Source organism: Schistocerca piceifrons, chromosome 3 (genome assembly GCF_021461385.2).
Source record: "Schistocerca piceifrons isolate TAMUIC-IGC-003096 chromosome 3, iqSchPice1.1, whole genome shotgun sequence".
Lineage (NCBI taxonomy): Eukaryota > Metazoa > Arthropoda > Insecta > Orthoptera > Acrididae > Schistocerca > Schistocerca piceifrons.
The window spans coordinates 537299727-537314782 of NC_060140.1; the positions used below are offsets into that span (position 1 = coordinate 537299727).

A 15056-nucleotide genomic window follows, 5' to 3' on the forward strand; every position below is an offset into this window, starting at 1 on the left:
CCGTCGGTGGGGTGTCTCACGTGCCTCAGCGACACATAGAGATCAGCAATGTATATTAATCGTTACAAATTTGTCGTGCTCATCGACAGAGGATTCGAAAATACGTTAATAACAGTCTTTGCTCTTAAAAGTGAAAGTTAAATATCACGTAGAAAAATAGGCGTGAGTGGTAATTAACATTACAGTGAAAATAATGATGAGATAATTATTAGATGAGATCAAGACTGTAATACGTAGCTGTGATTGCTGTGGATGTTGTGATTTACTTTCTGCTTGGAGTCAAAAGCTTAACACAGAGTGCAAAGAAGTGTGGGATGTAGCCGTGTGTCTGAAACATTGATTAATATGAAACACAGGCACTTTCAATCACGAATCATACGAAATACGGAGATTAGAAACGACTCTCACAATTGTCTACAGAAAAACTCTTGAACCGCAGATAAGGATCTTCAGCAATATACATTCGCTAAACATTTTTCGTAGTGTAGAAATTAAGATACAGGATATGAGATGTTAATCATCCTGATGACGTTTGCAATCCCGAGTACATTTTTTTTTTTCATCACTTTACTTGGTCACGAAGAACAACACTTCCCAAGATTGATTAGTAAATAGGTAATGCCCATTTGTGGATTACATATATTTATAAAGCTAAAGTATTGACTGGCGTTAAATTAAAAATCGAATAAGATAAAGAGGTAAAAGTAGCCATATTGTCACAGATGAAGTGTGTCCTACGTATAACGTTTGCAGACATTTTCGCCATGACAGCGACTTACACAAATATAACGCAATAAGTGATTACGTAGCTAACTTGCGCACCTACTGGTAAAAACCTGCAATTCTGTTTTCATGTAGATAAAATTCTCTGGCTATAACACTTTACTTCGTACAAGTATATGAAAGGCGAAGAGCCTCGAGCGACTTTGAGACATTGTCCGATAGATCGCTTACACCAAGGTTTCTCAGATTAAACACAGAAATCATAATTTTAAAAAATAATGCGAAACGTCGCAAGGAGACACCATGTTATTAATAGTTTTACGCGGAGGAAAATCTATTCACAACATGGTGCTTTCTTACGACGTAAAATACCCTTATCATTTCTATGTTATTAGTTATGGCTTAAACTCCAAGTAAACATTAAGTAAAACAAGTTTTTGTCATTTATTATAAATTTATGTATTTTATTAACCTCAAAACTAAAAAGGTTGTCCATAAATGTACGTGGATACTCAGCGGGTTTCGTCAGTGGAGACGTTTGGGAAATCTCTGATTTACAATGGCTGTCAAATGCTCCGGATTCCGAAACGCAGTTCCACAGGAATAATCACAGGCAATGATGTACACAGTACATATGTAACTACAGTGGAGTGGTATATTTGTAACTAAAAATGGAACAAATTTCACCACGTGGGAAAGCAGGCTAACAAAGATAGATATTGTTCATGTTTGACATGGGACAGTCTCCCAACATAAAAGTCGTTATCGCACTCTCAGTAAGGAATATGCTTGCACATTTTGCACCTTTTCTGCATCCTATTTAACAAACTGTTGAGAAGTCCTTGAGGAATATTGTCCCACTCCACTCTCAAGGTGATTTTCAGTTGTTGCACGGTTCGGGGAGGGGCTCTTTGTTGAGAAACAGGTCTGCCAAGACCACCCCAGGCATGCACTAAGGTGTTTAGGCTTGGAGAATATTGTAACCCATGGCATACGTTCAATATTTTTACTTTCCAATGTGCCGGGCACTTCAGCAGTCCTACGTGGGTGGGCCGGACAGAGTGGCCGAGCGGTTCTCGGCTCTACAGTATGGAACCGTGCGACCGCTACGGTCGCAGGTCCGAATCCTGCATCGAGTATGGATGTGTGTGATGTCCTCAGGTTAGTTAGGTTTAAGTATTTCTAAGGTCTAGGGGACTCATGACCTCAGAAGTTAGGTCCCATAGTGCTCAGAGCCATTTGAACCATTTGAACCTACGTGGGTGGGTACTGCCGTTCATAAACATGAAGCCGGGACCCAACGCACCTCTTAAACATGTAGACATGATCCAGAACCTCCTCTCTGCAATATCGTGGTGCAGTAACGGTACCTCGCTCAAAGATATACAGCAGTGTTCGGCCATTGCTCACAATGCCTGCCGACTCAGTAACGCCTGGGCCATACCGATGACGATGATGACCATTCTGGTGGCCAGAATCATTTCCACAGTGAAGTCGTCGGAGAACTCTGGACCAGTGTTGCTGAAACCAACTAACGTGCTCCCTAAGCCAACGAACTCTTTCTCAACGATGGCACAGTAGAAGTGGTATGTATTTTACAGACTTCCTAACTTACAAACCAGCTTAATTTAATCACCGCGAAATGGTTCTGGCACAGATACACGTAACAGTAGCGGTTGCAATGTCTGCAGTGATCTGCCTGGTAATGAGATGTCTGTTCCTTCCCGCAACTAGGGCTGTTTATCGATCATCTCGTGGTGGTGTGATCCATCTAAGACCAACGGGATGCTTTCACATAGCACTTCCACTCTCAGTGGCCTTATTTAATCACGAGATGACACTTCTGGACAGGCCCGTTATGGTGGCCACAGTAGTGACGCATTGGGCGACTTCGAACTGTCCTACGGCTCGTCTACGATCGTATTCACTCAGTGATATTTTGCAGACATATTGCACAGATCGGTTCCACAACAACATTCATCATCACCGTCCTGCATGAGCTGTCAAATGCGTACAGAGCATACGGGCGAAGACTGCAGGGAACAAGTCCCGCCCTCTACATTTCCTTTCGTTATTGTTGACTGGGTGTTCCGTAGCAATTGTCGGTTGTTCCGTAGCTGTTCGTAGACGTTCCTTAGCAAGTGTCAGCTGTTCCTTAGCATTTCTGAAGCAGTGTATGTATGTCGTGAACAATAACCATGACACTCTTTTAGGATGCTTTCCTCGCTATTTTTACGTCTAACTGTTTCAAGCCGCTAAGCACGATCGATGTAGTTGTATATGTTGAGGAGATATCCATCCAATTACAAAGCGTGTACAATGTTTTTCTAGAAGGTCGTATTCACAAGCCGACATTGCGTGACTGTATAGGATACCTTTCGAAAATCAAGTAAGATAGCATCAACCAGGTTTCATTTATCTACTATCTTCTAGATCTCATGGACAAAGTGAACAGTTAAGTTTCACAAGACGGCTGCCGAGAAATCTGTGTTGCTTCATGCAGAAGATATTATCAGTCATCAAAAACTTTACAATAATAGAGTATAAAGGTTATTCGAAAATTCTACATCAGATTTGGTTCAGTGGTGTTGGCTTGTGGGTATAGATACTTGCATCTCTATGACAATCATTAACGGAGAACGTAATCACTTGCGCCTTGCTCCAGTAGCTTGCATTGTTTCAAAGTTCAAGACACTTACGATAAATGCTGCTTGAACCAGTGAAGACTTGTTTTCTTAATTTGCGTTTATAGCCCATCATGTCGCTTTTCCTCTGTTGAGCTTGTCGTACTTCGCAGCCCAAGGCTCTGGACAATACAATTTCAGTTAAGCGGCACCTAGATACCAGGAGACTTTTTAGAGAGCAGTGCAATATGGACAGGAATGGTTTCCAAATGTTGTGCTTCGCTCTGAAAGGGATGCCGTGTTTAAATAGTATCTGTCAGCATCTGGGGTCGACGATATTCTCATAGACTTCGTGAGATCCTTGAGCACCGACCAATATTAATGTTTCACCTGTTATTCAAGAAAGTGATGCAGGCGAAGTATCCTCGGCTTCAAGAAGAATATAGTAGTAATGCTGACAGGAGTCGACTTGGGTTACAGAGCAATGTAGGAACATGCACCAAAATACTGACCATAAGACGTAACACAGAAGATAAAAGGAATAAGAGGAAACCTACGTTTATAATTTCTGTAGAGGTAGAGGAAGCTTTGACAACGTTCACTGGCGCATTGTCCTCGAAATTTTGCAGGTAGCAGTGGTGAAATACAGATAACAAAAAGATCTACGGCCTGTGCAGAAACCAGACAGGGTCACAAAAGACTAAAGATAGGAAAGGAGGCAGTAGTTGGGATGGAAGGGAAACAGTGTTGCATACAGTGTTACACAACGTATGCAGTTACCAAGTAGCAACGGAAAGTAAATGGTTACCTGGAAAGGATGCTAATATTCAGGGAAGTGAAATAACACTGAGATTTGCCGGTGGCAGATGGCGAAAGACTTCATAATTCAGATGGTCATAAAAAGTAATAAAATGAAAATCAACAAAAGTAAAACAAAGGTAATGGAATTAGTCGAAATAAATCAGAGGTGGTAAGGTAAATACATTGAGAAGAGAGACACTAAATGTAACTGATAGGTTTGGCTGTTTCGGCAGCAAAATAACTGATGATACCCGAAGTGAAAGAGATATAAAATGCAGACTGGCAATAGCGATAAAACTGTTTACGAATAATTATTTGAACATCTCATTTAAATATGAATACCAGGAACGCTTTTCTGAAAGAATTTGTCTGGAGTTAGTAATGTACGAAAATTAAGTAGTCGTAAACAGTACGGACAGAAAAGAAACTTTGGAAGTGTGTTACACATAAAAGCTGCAGATTGGATGAGTAGCTTTTGTAAGTACAGGTCCTTTATCGTACGGGTGGGAAATGACGTTTGTTCCACAACTACATTAGCAGAAGAGGTCACTCCAAAGTATACGGGATGAGGTATTAAGGAAGAGTGAAGAATTAATTCGTAATAGAGGCAAATTGGAAGAGAAGGGGATCTTGGATGGGGTACTGAAGACCACTTCCTGACTGAGTGCAGTGAGTAGGATAAATAAACATATCAGTTTATTAAACTTCTTTGTTTGCAAAAACAGACATAATGTCTTATGGGATAACAGCAATAAGTGATTTTATAATGTTACTTAAAATCCGTCTTCATTTGCAAGTCTTTGTTGAGACAAGTGTATCTGAATATCTATAACTGTAGTGTATTTGTATGCAGTTACGCAGAAACAAAGAGGCTTGCAGTTTGCTGATATATACAAGCTTGTATAGTTGCATCAAACCAGTCTTCAGATCGAAGCTCTCAAGAATAAATGTGATTGTAGGTAGACTGTGTAGTTGATTGTAACGCTTCTCTTGCTGGCTTCGGAAAAACCAAAACGTCCTTTTATTCCTTATCAGATCGGTAGTCAAAATTTCACCTAAATATTTATTATTTGTGTACCGAATTCGTCTTCTTACTCCCAGTTTGGCTTATTTGAGTTTCTCTTTCTGTGTAAGACTTCATTTAAAACTTTGATGAAACTAACTTTGTTCATGTGGCCTTCCTCCGACTCAGTGTTACACGAAACACTTTTGTCACGATGGTGCAGCTTTGTATGTTAGGAGCATAGTTGCTCGTCTCAGAAAACGCGTCCATTTGAGGAATGGATACTTAAATTTACATTTTACTTGTCGAGTAGGTTACCTTGATAATTAGGAACTAATATTAGCAATACAGAAATACTCACATAGACCAAAGGGTCTGGATTATCGACAGAAAGTGTGCTGTTGCCGAAGTAGAAATCCTTCAACTTGTAGGCGGCCTCTGTCTGCTGTTCTGCCGTGGGCAGGTGAAGGCTGGGACCCACCACAGCTGCAAAGTCTTCGTTCAGACTGGCGATCAGCTCAGAGTCTTCAAGAATTCTGAATCCTGTGAGGAAACTACGAAATATAAACTAGAGCGAGAAACTGCAATATATATTCGGTAACACAGCTGGGCATATCAAACTGTCAAACTTCTCTGGTACAACAAATGTATACTAAAATCTGTTGCTATCATATATGTTCGTATAAAATATCCATTCATTAAAATCTAATAAACTGATTACAATAGTTGTAAATTGTTATGTTAAATAGATCTTAATATAAAGGACTGAAGACACAACAAAATCCTTTATGAATAACTGACTATTTTCTCTCTGAATTAGTTGTGAGAAATAATATTTTGACAGCAACAGATGTAAATACCATATAAAAACTAAGCGAAGTAAAAAAAAAAATATTTTCTGTAATCCTTTGACGTTTAAAGGTGTTATTTAATCAGCAAATATTTTTAATGAGCAAAGATTTGAACTGTAGACAGCTTACCTGATTTCTGTTTATTATGACATAACTTTCCATCTTTAAGTACCAGCCAGGAAACTCTGGTTACGTTCGTTTTATATCATTGACGACAAACATCTGGCCCAGATATTTCGTCGGTAAAATACATACCAGTGGTTTACTTGCGTTTAAAACAAAGGAAATGAAAATCGAGGTCGGCGCCCAATTAAAGGATATTATAAAACTTTCTGACTCTGCAATTCACAATTAAGTGCCTGGCAGAGGATTCATCGAACCACCTTGAGGCTATTTCTCTATCTCTCCACTCTCGAACAGAGCGCGGAGAAACCGAGCCCTTGAATCTTATTTTATTATGATAATCATTTTTTCCTATGCAGGTGGGCGCCAACGAAAAATTTTCACACTCTGAGGAGGACGTTGGTGATGAAATTTCGTAAGAAGATCCTGTCGCAGTGAAAACGCTTTTAATTTAGTGTCTGCCACCCCAATTCGTGTGCCATATCCGTGGCACGCTCTCCCCTACTTCGCGATAGTACAAAACGAATTGTCCTTCTTTGGACTTTTTCGATATCCTCCGTTTGTCCTATCTGATGCGGATCGCACGCCACACAGCAGTACTTCACAAGTGGCCGGTCAACCGTAGTGTAAGTAGTCTCTTTAGTAAACCTGTTAGATTGTTCTCCCAATAAACCGCAGCATTTGGTTTGCTTCCGCAGCAACATTATTTACGTGATCGTTCCAGTTTTAATTATTCATAATTGTAATTCCCAAGTATCTAGTTGAGTTTACAGCCTTTCGGTTTGTGTGATTTATCGTGTAAATTAAATTTAGCGGATTCTTTATAGTACTCATTAGGATGACTTCACTCTTTTCGTAATTTGGAGTCAAAAGCCACTTTTTGCACCATATAGATATCCGTTCTAAGAAACACAGACGCAGTTAAGAGAAGAGAAAATTTCAGCGGACGAGAATGATTGACGATAGGTTATTAAGAGGACTGACCTGACAGATCAAGTGTTATTGAGGGGAGTTCGTTATACTTTAATCTGTATTTGTGGTTCCGAGCTTTTAGTTTTTAAATATAAAAGTAGTGGTCCTCTAACAGCGCTAATACGTTAAGATGAACCATATAAAGTCAGCTGATGGAACATTTAAGAGACGTTAGACGTCTATTTTTGAAGGGCAAAATAATATCTTAGCTGGCACTGTTTTAAACTTGAATTTGTACTAGTGTTACGTCTATCAAGAAAGAGTTGGCAATGGAGAACAGGTTTTGGCATGAACGTTTCAGATAGAAGCAGACAGGCGATACGTACCAAGCTCGGCGGAAGTAGTGCCTGTCATGACGGGCACCTTGCTGAAGCGGCCGTCGATGAGCATCTGGATAGGGGAGTCAGAAAGGAAAGCACCCTCCAGGTCTGGCTCGATATTTGGCGCCCATAGAACGCTTATAATCTGCTTCTTCTCCTAGAATCGTAAAGGGAACTATAGTTCGCACATTAGATACTATAAGTGATGTAGGTATCAAAACTCTACCTAGCAACACAAATAATTTCACTTTAGCAAGTTTGTTCGTGTGGCCATCCTCTTTAGCAAGTATAGAACTACTTGTTCTGTAAATAAAACCGCCTTTTCCTGCTGTCACTTAATTTATTTATCCCAGACGCGTTTCGCCTTCTTCTTGTTCTAAGGCATAATCACTGGGATGATTTGCTGATCTGCGACCTCCAGACCAGACGAGAGGAAACGCAGACTAGCAAATCATCTCACTGATGGTGCCTTAGAAAACTAAAAAGGCGAAACGCGCCTGGGATAAATAAATTAAGTGGCAGCAGCTAAAGGCGGTTTTATTTACAAAACAAGTAATTTCAAAAATGGCTCAAATGGCTCTGAGCATTATGGAACTTAACTTCTGAGGTCATCAGTCCCCTAGAACTTGGAACTACTTAAACCTAACCAAACTAAGGACACCACACACATCCATGCCCGAGGCAGGATTCAAAAATGGTTAAAATGGCTCTGAGCACTATGGGACTTAACTTCTGTTGCCATCAGTCCCCTAGAACTTAGAACTACTTAAACCTAACTAACCTAAGGACATCACACACATCCATGCCCGAGGCAGGATTCGAACCTGGGATCGTAGTGGTCAGGCTGTTCCAGACTGTAGCGCCTAGAACCGCTCGGCCACTCCGACCGGCAAGTAATTTCACTCTGTTCAGAATATCACTACATCGTTAATGTCATCTAAGACAAATAGATTACAAAATTAGTATAATGTGTAAATGCACAGTTAAAAGTAATACATAAATCGTCTGATATAATTTTAAAGAAACGAACCAGCTGTCCAATGAAGAATCCAACAACGGGTGTTACGACCTAATAAATTTATCGCACGAATGGCCAGTATTGCTTTAAATGTGATTACTAGCTGTGACGCTCCAGATATAACATTGACTTACAAAGATTCTTGAAGATTCATAGCTATTAAAAGTTCAAACGATCAGAAGAGATTGTTCCGTTTCTCTGTGATTCAGTTTACAGAAAAATACCACAAGTTAATGTAAATTGACAATTTGGTGTTATCCGCTTATGGAGGAAATGGCATACATTAAATGCTGGTGCCTATACATTTCCTGAAAATTTGGTTTTACGTTATTTCGCCAAAGAAATCGACCGGTACCAAAAGAAGCAAGACGAAGAAACCTCAGCTAGTTTTTAAAACGTAGGTTAAAAACCGTAAATAGCACCATCGAATATGAATCTAGAATAAGTGAAGATTATTATTACATACGAATTTCTCTTCTCTGTATCAGACCATTGGCTGAACAACGAGGATCACTGCTATAAATATTCCAGTCAAAAGGATTTTCCAGGGTGTCAGATAAGAATGAGAAGCCATTGCGCCAGTAGATAGACATTCTACAACTCTTAAGTAACAGAGTTCCAGAGAGAGTTGCTGCAGGAATGATATGTTGCAGGATGAGGAAGAAGTGTGTCTACGTACCTCATCTGTCTGGATGAGTGAGTCGTCTACCAGAAGGTCTGTAGCGTTCACAGACTGCAGAAAGTCGAGCAGCTGTTGCGAATCGTCTGTTTCGTAGCCGAGGGCTGCGCCCAGTCTCAAAGAATGAGTGCGTGCTGCTGCAGTCGAGCGCGGATGTCGGCCGATGAAGTTCCCACTCTGCATAATGGCTCGTGAGAACAGACCTGCGCAGTGAACTCAGTTTTAGAGCTGAGAAATTCATTACAGATACAACAGCTGAAGAGATTATAATACGGGCTTCCTTTTGGAGTGTTCCGTCTACACTGGAAATCAATATAAGGCGCCTATGCTGCATTGGTAGTTACGTTCTGCGTACGTATTTTTCCACATGTTAATATTGTCATACCATGAAATAGCTTTTTACAGCAGACATATAGACACGGAATGGAAGTGTTGCGAGCTGCAAAAACTTCTTTCTTTAGTTTCATCCACAACGTCTGCCGCCTATAGAAAAGTAAGCCAACGCGCAACTACAGTTCGCGTGTTTGTTATTATGACTGTCGTACCATGTTCTCGAAATGATGTCCTTCAGCACTGATACACGTTATAAAGCGATTCAGGTCAGACTGCATACTTCAACTCAACATAATGTAGCACAGGACCGTTTTGTACGGAAATTTATGTCTTCCAGAGACTTTGCTATTTTCTTGCAAACCTGTAATTTTCATTTTTCCCACAGATTAAAAGTCCAGAGCTGTTACATCTGATGAGCGCACATCCCCTTTTGTGTTTTTTCGAATCCAACGAAATTCACTTGTTCTGGTAAGAGCTTCTATAATTATCTGTGCGAAATGATAAAACATGGGCTGTCACTGATTGTGCAGTTCCATGTCATTCAGCATCTGTAGGGAATTGTACATATTTGTTGCTAGTTAGACTACCAACTATAAAAATTGGAGTCGGTGATATTATTCTTGAAAATCCTGCAATCCAGGTTGACAGACCAAGGTCGTTGTTTATTCACTTCCCTCATCTACCATGTTTTTTTTTCTTTTTTTTCTTTAACTGGTCAGTAATTCATATTGTGAAGAGGGATTTGGGATTTGCCTATTTTTTAGAGTACGCTTCATCTGTAAACAAAATCTGGCACTGAAACGCCGCTTCACTTTGCTTGTAATGATCCTTCGCAAAAGCATTTTCAACGTTTATCACGTATCACAATACCGCTCAAACATTCTAAAGATATTTGAGTAGCTGATCCGGTAGCATAGGATCAGATCCCAGTACAGAGTGCGGGAGAAAGCTCATTCATAGTTGAATGTTACAAAGAAGAAGCAACTCGAATTATTAGGTATCCAGTTGAAACAGTCTGGGCTTTTAATAATCTTGATATGGATCCTAAGTTTTTCGGGAATCGAACTGACAGCAGTCAAAGATGTTCATAAGACTGAAGCCCTTTAAACATTTTCACTGTGCAAGTAATGCTAATAGCAGCACAGAAAGATGTCTACAAAGAAGTGCAGTTGGGTATCAGTTCCAAGAGTTAAGAAGTATATAGCGGCATTCCCAATACGGGAATCTTAGTCGTCGTTGTATGTGGCTGAAGATGTATCTACAAACCAGGTTTCGCTTTGTTCTGCAGTGTGCCTTATTTAAACAAATAGTCTATGGAAATATTTGTCAACCTTGTCAATGAATTCGATTACATACTCCAATTCTTCGGGTAAGGGGGCGGGCGGGGGTGTGGGCGTCTTTCCGCAACAAAGAAAAGATATTACCTCCACCACAGTTCCAGCAGCGTTGATCTAATGTGCGTAGGAAAAGCTTTAGCGGGCAGTAAAATACTACTGAACACATTCGAGTCTCCCTCGTGTACGGGCATAGCCACAGTAACAGAATTTACTTCATCGTTACTGTTGAAATCACTTAAAGACACTGCCAACTCTCACTTCTTTACAGATCTAATGATGTCACTGGGACTGGAATCGTCCTCAGAACCATAAAACATTTCTATTAATTGAAGAGGGACCTGTAAAATAAAGTGATAGAACATTCATTTGCAGCAATCCGTATCTTTATCTCACTAACAATATCCCAATAATCATGAGTGAGCCAGATCGCTGAACGATCGTCAGCGATCGGCTTGTTATCTTTGGCGCGTCCCCGGGTATGAGCATCTTTGGGTTTTCGGCTGGGGTGCGCGGGACGACGAGAGGTGGTCGGTTTGGGGCGACCGGTGAGACTGGCGGAGTTCTGGCTCGGGCGTAAGCACATGTGTGATGTTTGTTACGCTATGGCTGTTTGCTAATCGTGAAACTTCTGCGGCGGTTTCTGGTTGCCTTGAAGGCATTTCATATAAACTGTGCCAAGCCTCGCAGTGAGAGGGGAGTCCGGAGTCGGTGTTGGCCTAGATGTTTGTACAAATTGAGGTGCCAGTGTGAGAAGCACGGCGTGGGCCTGTTGGTTGCTTCGTCCTTCTGGTAGCCACCGCAAGCGGATGTTCGGCCGGAATGTCTACAGTTTGTGGTGAGCATAGTGTGAACAAGTTCTCGTAGGGTGTGCTCCCAGCCTGACTCTTAGCCTGTGTTATTTGTGGGTGCCAACCCCTTGTCTGTTACTGCTTCCGGGTGTCCTGCAAGATTTCACAGCAAAACTGTGTTTTTGTGGCATTCTGTGTTTCTGACTCAGCCAACGCCAAGAAAGGGGAAAGATTTGTGCCTCAACTGGAAGGAGGGGGGGGGGGGGACTTAGATTGTACATCTTTTGGAATTCCTTAATGCTGTAATTTAAACATATAAAAATATTGTTCTTTCAGAATAAGCGCCTGTTTCTTTGGGACACTGCAGTTCAAACAGGAGTGGCGTAATGTTAATGGGTATTTGTTATTCGTCAAATGAAGTGTATTTAATGTCTTGCAGTTTTCTGGATCACGCAGCTGTGTTTTTGAACTCATTTTGAAGTGTTCTGTCGGGTGAATGACTGCTCCCCACTTCGGTGTATTCTTTTGAGTAGTATTGTAAGCTTTTTGGGTATTTGTCAGTGGGGTGTATTGATTTAATTTTGTTTTTCTCTTTCTTTTGAATTACGGAGAATTGTTTAGTTTATCTGGGTATTGGCGTAACTCGCGCTTCACGCACTGAATCAGCTGATATTGAAATTGCTTTTATTTTATTCCTGTTTAATGTCAGACAGATTCAAATGTAACTTCATTATGTTATTTGAAATAAATGTATTGGATTGACCTTAATGAATTATGTGCAATCGAGGTAGGGGACCCAGTCCTTCATTAGTGCTTAACAGTGGCGTGTGGTTCGGGTTGTGGGCCCCGTGCTCGGACCAATCAGCAAAAGCCTCCGATAGTATTTTAGATTGATTCATTTCCTTCCGTTTCTGAACAGCGTCATCTACAAAAGCAGGATGAAGTTCGGTACGAAAATAGGGACTATTAGAAATATCATAATGCAATCAAAATGCTAAATAAGCAAAGAGTGAGCGAAAGCAATCATGTTAGATGCAGTGATTGCTGGTGTCAACACCTAATAGGACGAAGTAGTTAAAACACATCACAGCAGATGCCATGTACAGACAGCGAGTGGAAAACATGAGTTATTTCGAAATCGGTATTTAACGGATAGCGTGCGAAACGCGAGTAAACTCATTATCCGTCCGCAATGTTGTAAAGTAGACGTGAGAACCAGAGTGATTAACCGGTCTCTGTCAGAGCAAACTAGAGACAACTATACAGCAATTGAAATAAATGGTTGTAGCTCAGTCATAAGATGCACTGAGAAGAATCTTTTTTTTATTTCTTAAGGGAAGTACGTATTGTGAAATTGGTCGAAAAGCACAACTTCCCGATTATTATCTCTTAATAACATTTGATCTCTAGTGAATAATTTGATGCATCATTTGTCGATTAATTCCAATTGGAAGTGCAGTTTTTATTATTTCCAAGTTAACAGTACAAATGTAAAAAATCCAGTCATTCTGCACTGACTTCCTTAAGTATCTCTATCTCAGTAACTACTCATTACAGAAGGCTGTAGTATTCAGTTCTTTGTTCCTTCAATTCGTGTTAATGTTCGTGTTGAAGGGTTGGATGCAGTGCGTAACAGAAATGGTGGTATTGCACATCCAGTTTGACACTCTAAATGGTAAAAGCAGATTTTCATACAAAAACGTTGGTGAATTCCAGCAATATTACGGAATGGCAATAAGAAACAATACACCTGAACTGAGGGATGAAAAGAGCAGTGAGGGCTACAGTCTTCCACAAATTATCTACTGATGAAACACCTATATATGGTCTTTGCGCACCTGTTGCTAATTCATTGTGGAAGTACCACAAAGGCAGCGGGTACACAGGAACAATTTAGGCACAAATATAGCTTACTATCAGCAATTATGAAACCTATTAAACCAATATTTAGAGAGTTAGCTCAACCTGACTTTCTTTGCAAATGTCTCCATGGCCGAACGCAAAACCCGAATAAATCTTTCAACTATGTCATTTGGACCCGCATACCAAAAAATGTCTTTGTAAGAACAAAAACTCTAACCTTGAGTGTTTGCGATGCTGTGATAATGTTTAATGGTGGTAACAAGGGAAGAATTACGGTAGTAGAGTGTATTGGTATCACTCCAGAAGGCAAAACACTGCAAGCCCTCCAGCGAATGGAACGACTTATGATCATGAAAGCCCAGAATGCAGCAGAGGAAAGCTTCTGGGTTTGTAGGGTGATGAAAAATAAGATCAAGATAATGCTAATTATGGACTTGCCTGTTTCTAGGAGCTGCCATGCTTTGTAAGTTAATATTAAATGGAATGTTTACATCCGACTTCCTGAAAATGATTTTTTTTAAATATTTGTCTCATTATCTGGGAACTGTTACAGATATGTTTAGCTAATTTTACACTATGTCACCTCTTAGTATACTGCTGCTGCGGGACCACCAAAATATTTCTACCTATATTTTTTTTTACTTAAGGAAGCAAAAGCGGATTTAAAAAAAAATGTATATAATTTTAAAAAAAAATCATAAGTAACTAATTATTTGTCAATATATTATGATACTGGTACTGTAATCAGGAAATGAGTGAAACTATACTTCCTAAAAAATTCCGAACTCTATCTGTCAAAGGTTCTGCGATAATGGGTCACCAATATTGCAAAATTAACACCGTAGGTGTAGCATGTATGTAATCGCCTTAATGGTGACTAATTTCGGATACCTGTACACATTTTAAAAGCATCCGTAAGTGTGAGGAATACAGGCGATAACCTTTGTACATAAACTGCCCCTGCATTGATCAAAGCGATACTATGGCCGACTCAACAACAGTAAAATACACTACATAGTCTGGACATTCTCCAATATCTGACCTATGTGGCGTAATTTACTGTAGCTGAGTCGGCGGTAGTATCGCATTGCTCAATGTAGGGGTAGTTTACATACATAGGCTACAGCCTGTATTTGTCACGCTTACGGATGCTTTAAAAATGGACACAGTTGTCCGAATCTAGTAACCATCAAGGAATAAAAAAGATACTTCCCAATCCATTTTTAATATTTGTAACTATGCAGTAAACTTCCTTCAAAGAGCACACCTCTGCGGTTCTACTAGTTACTAACCTGCAGCAGGCTGCAGGTGAAAAATAAGTCCGCAGCTTGTCTTAAAATTTGTATATCGGTACAGTAGGAATCACTCCCCTAAATTAAATGTTCAAAATGCCCACCGTTTACAATGCTACACGCATTAACCGGCGGTAGCAGAGTATCTCTGATACCCTGATGTAGCACTGTTCAACCGTGTATTGCTTCGCAGCCTTCATCAATACGGACACAAAGATTCTGTACATCTTGTACCTGAGTTCTATGTACAAGAACTGTCAATTGCCCCCGCAATTAAAGTATAGTGGATTTATAACCAGTGAGGGTGGAGGTCAAGGTATTGGTGCCTC

The 15056-nt window shown here is 40.2% G+C and overlaps 1 protein-coding gene across 1 annotated transcript in view; it reads right to left on the reverse strand.

The window, feature by feature from the left end:
- The window catches only part of LOC124788809, a 334614-nt gene that overhangs the window by 18230 nt on the left and 301328 nt on the right, over window positions 1-15056 (reverse strand). The window contains 3 exon segments of the mRNA XM_047256089.1: window positions 5513-5694; window positions 7424-7574; window positions 9115-9317. Coding sequence (XP_047112045.1) covers window positions 5513-5694; window positions 7424-7574; window positions 9115-9317 — 536 coding nt within the window.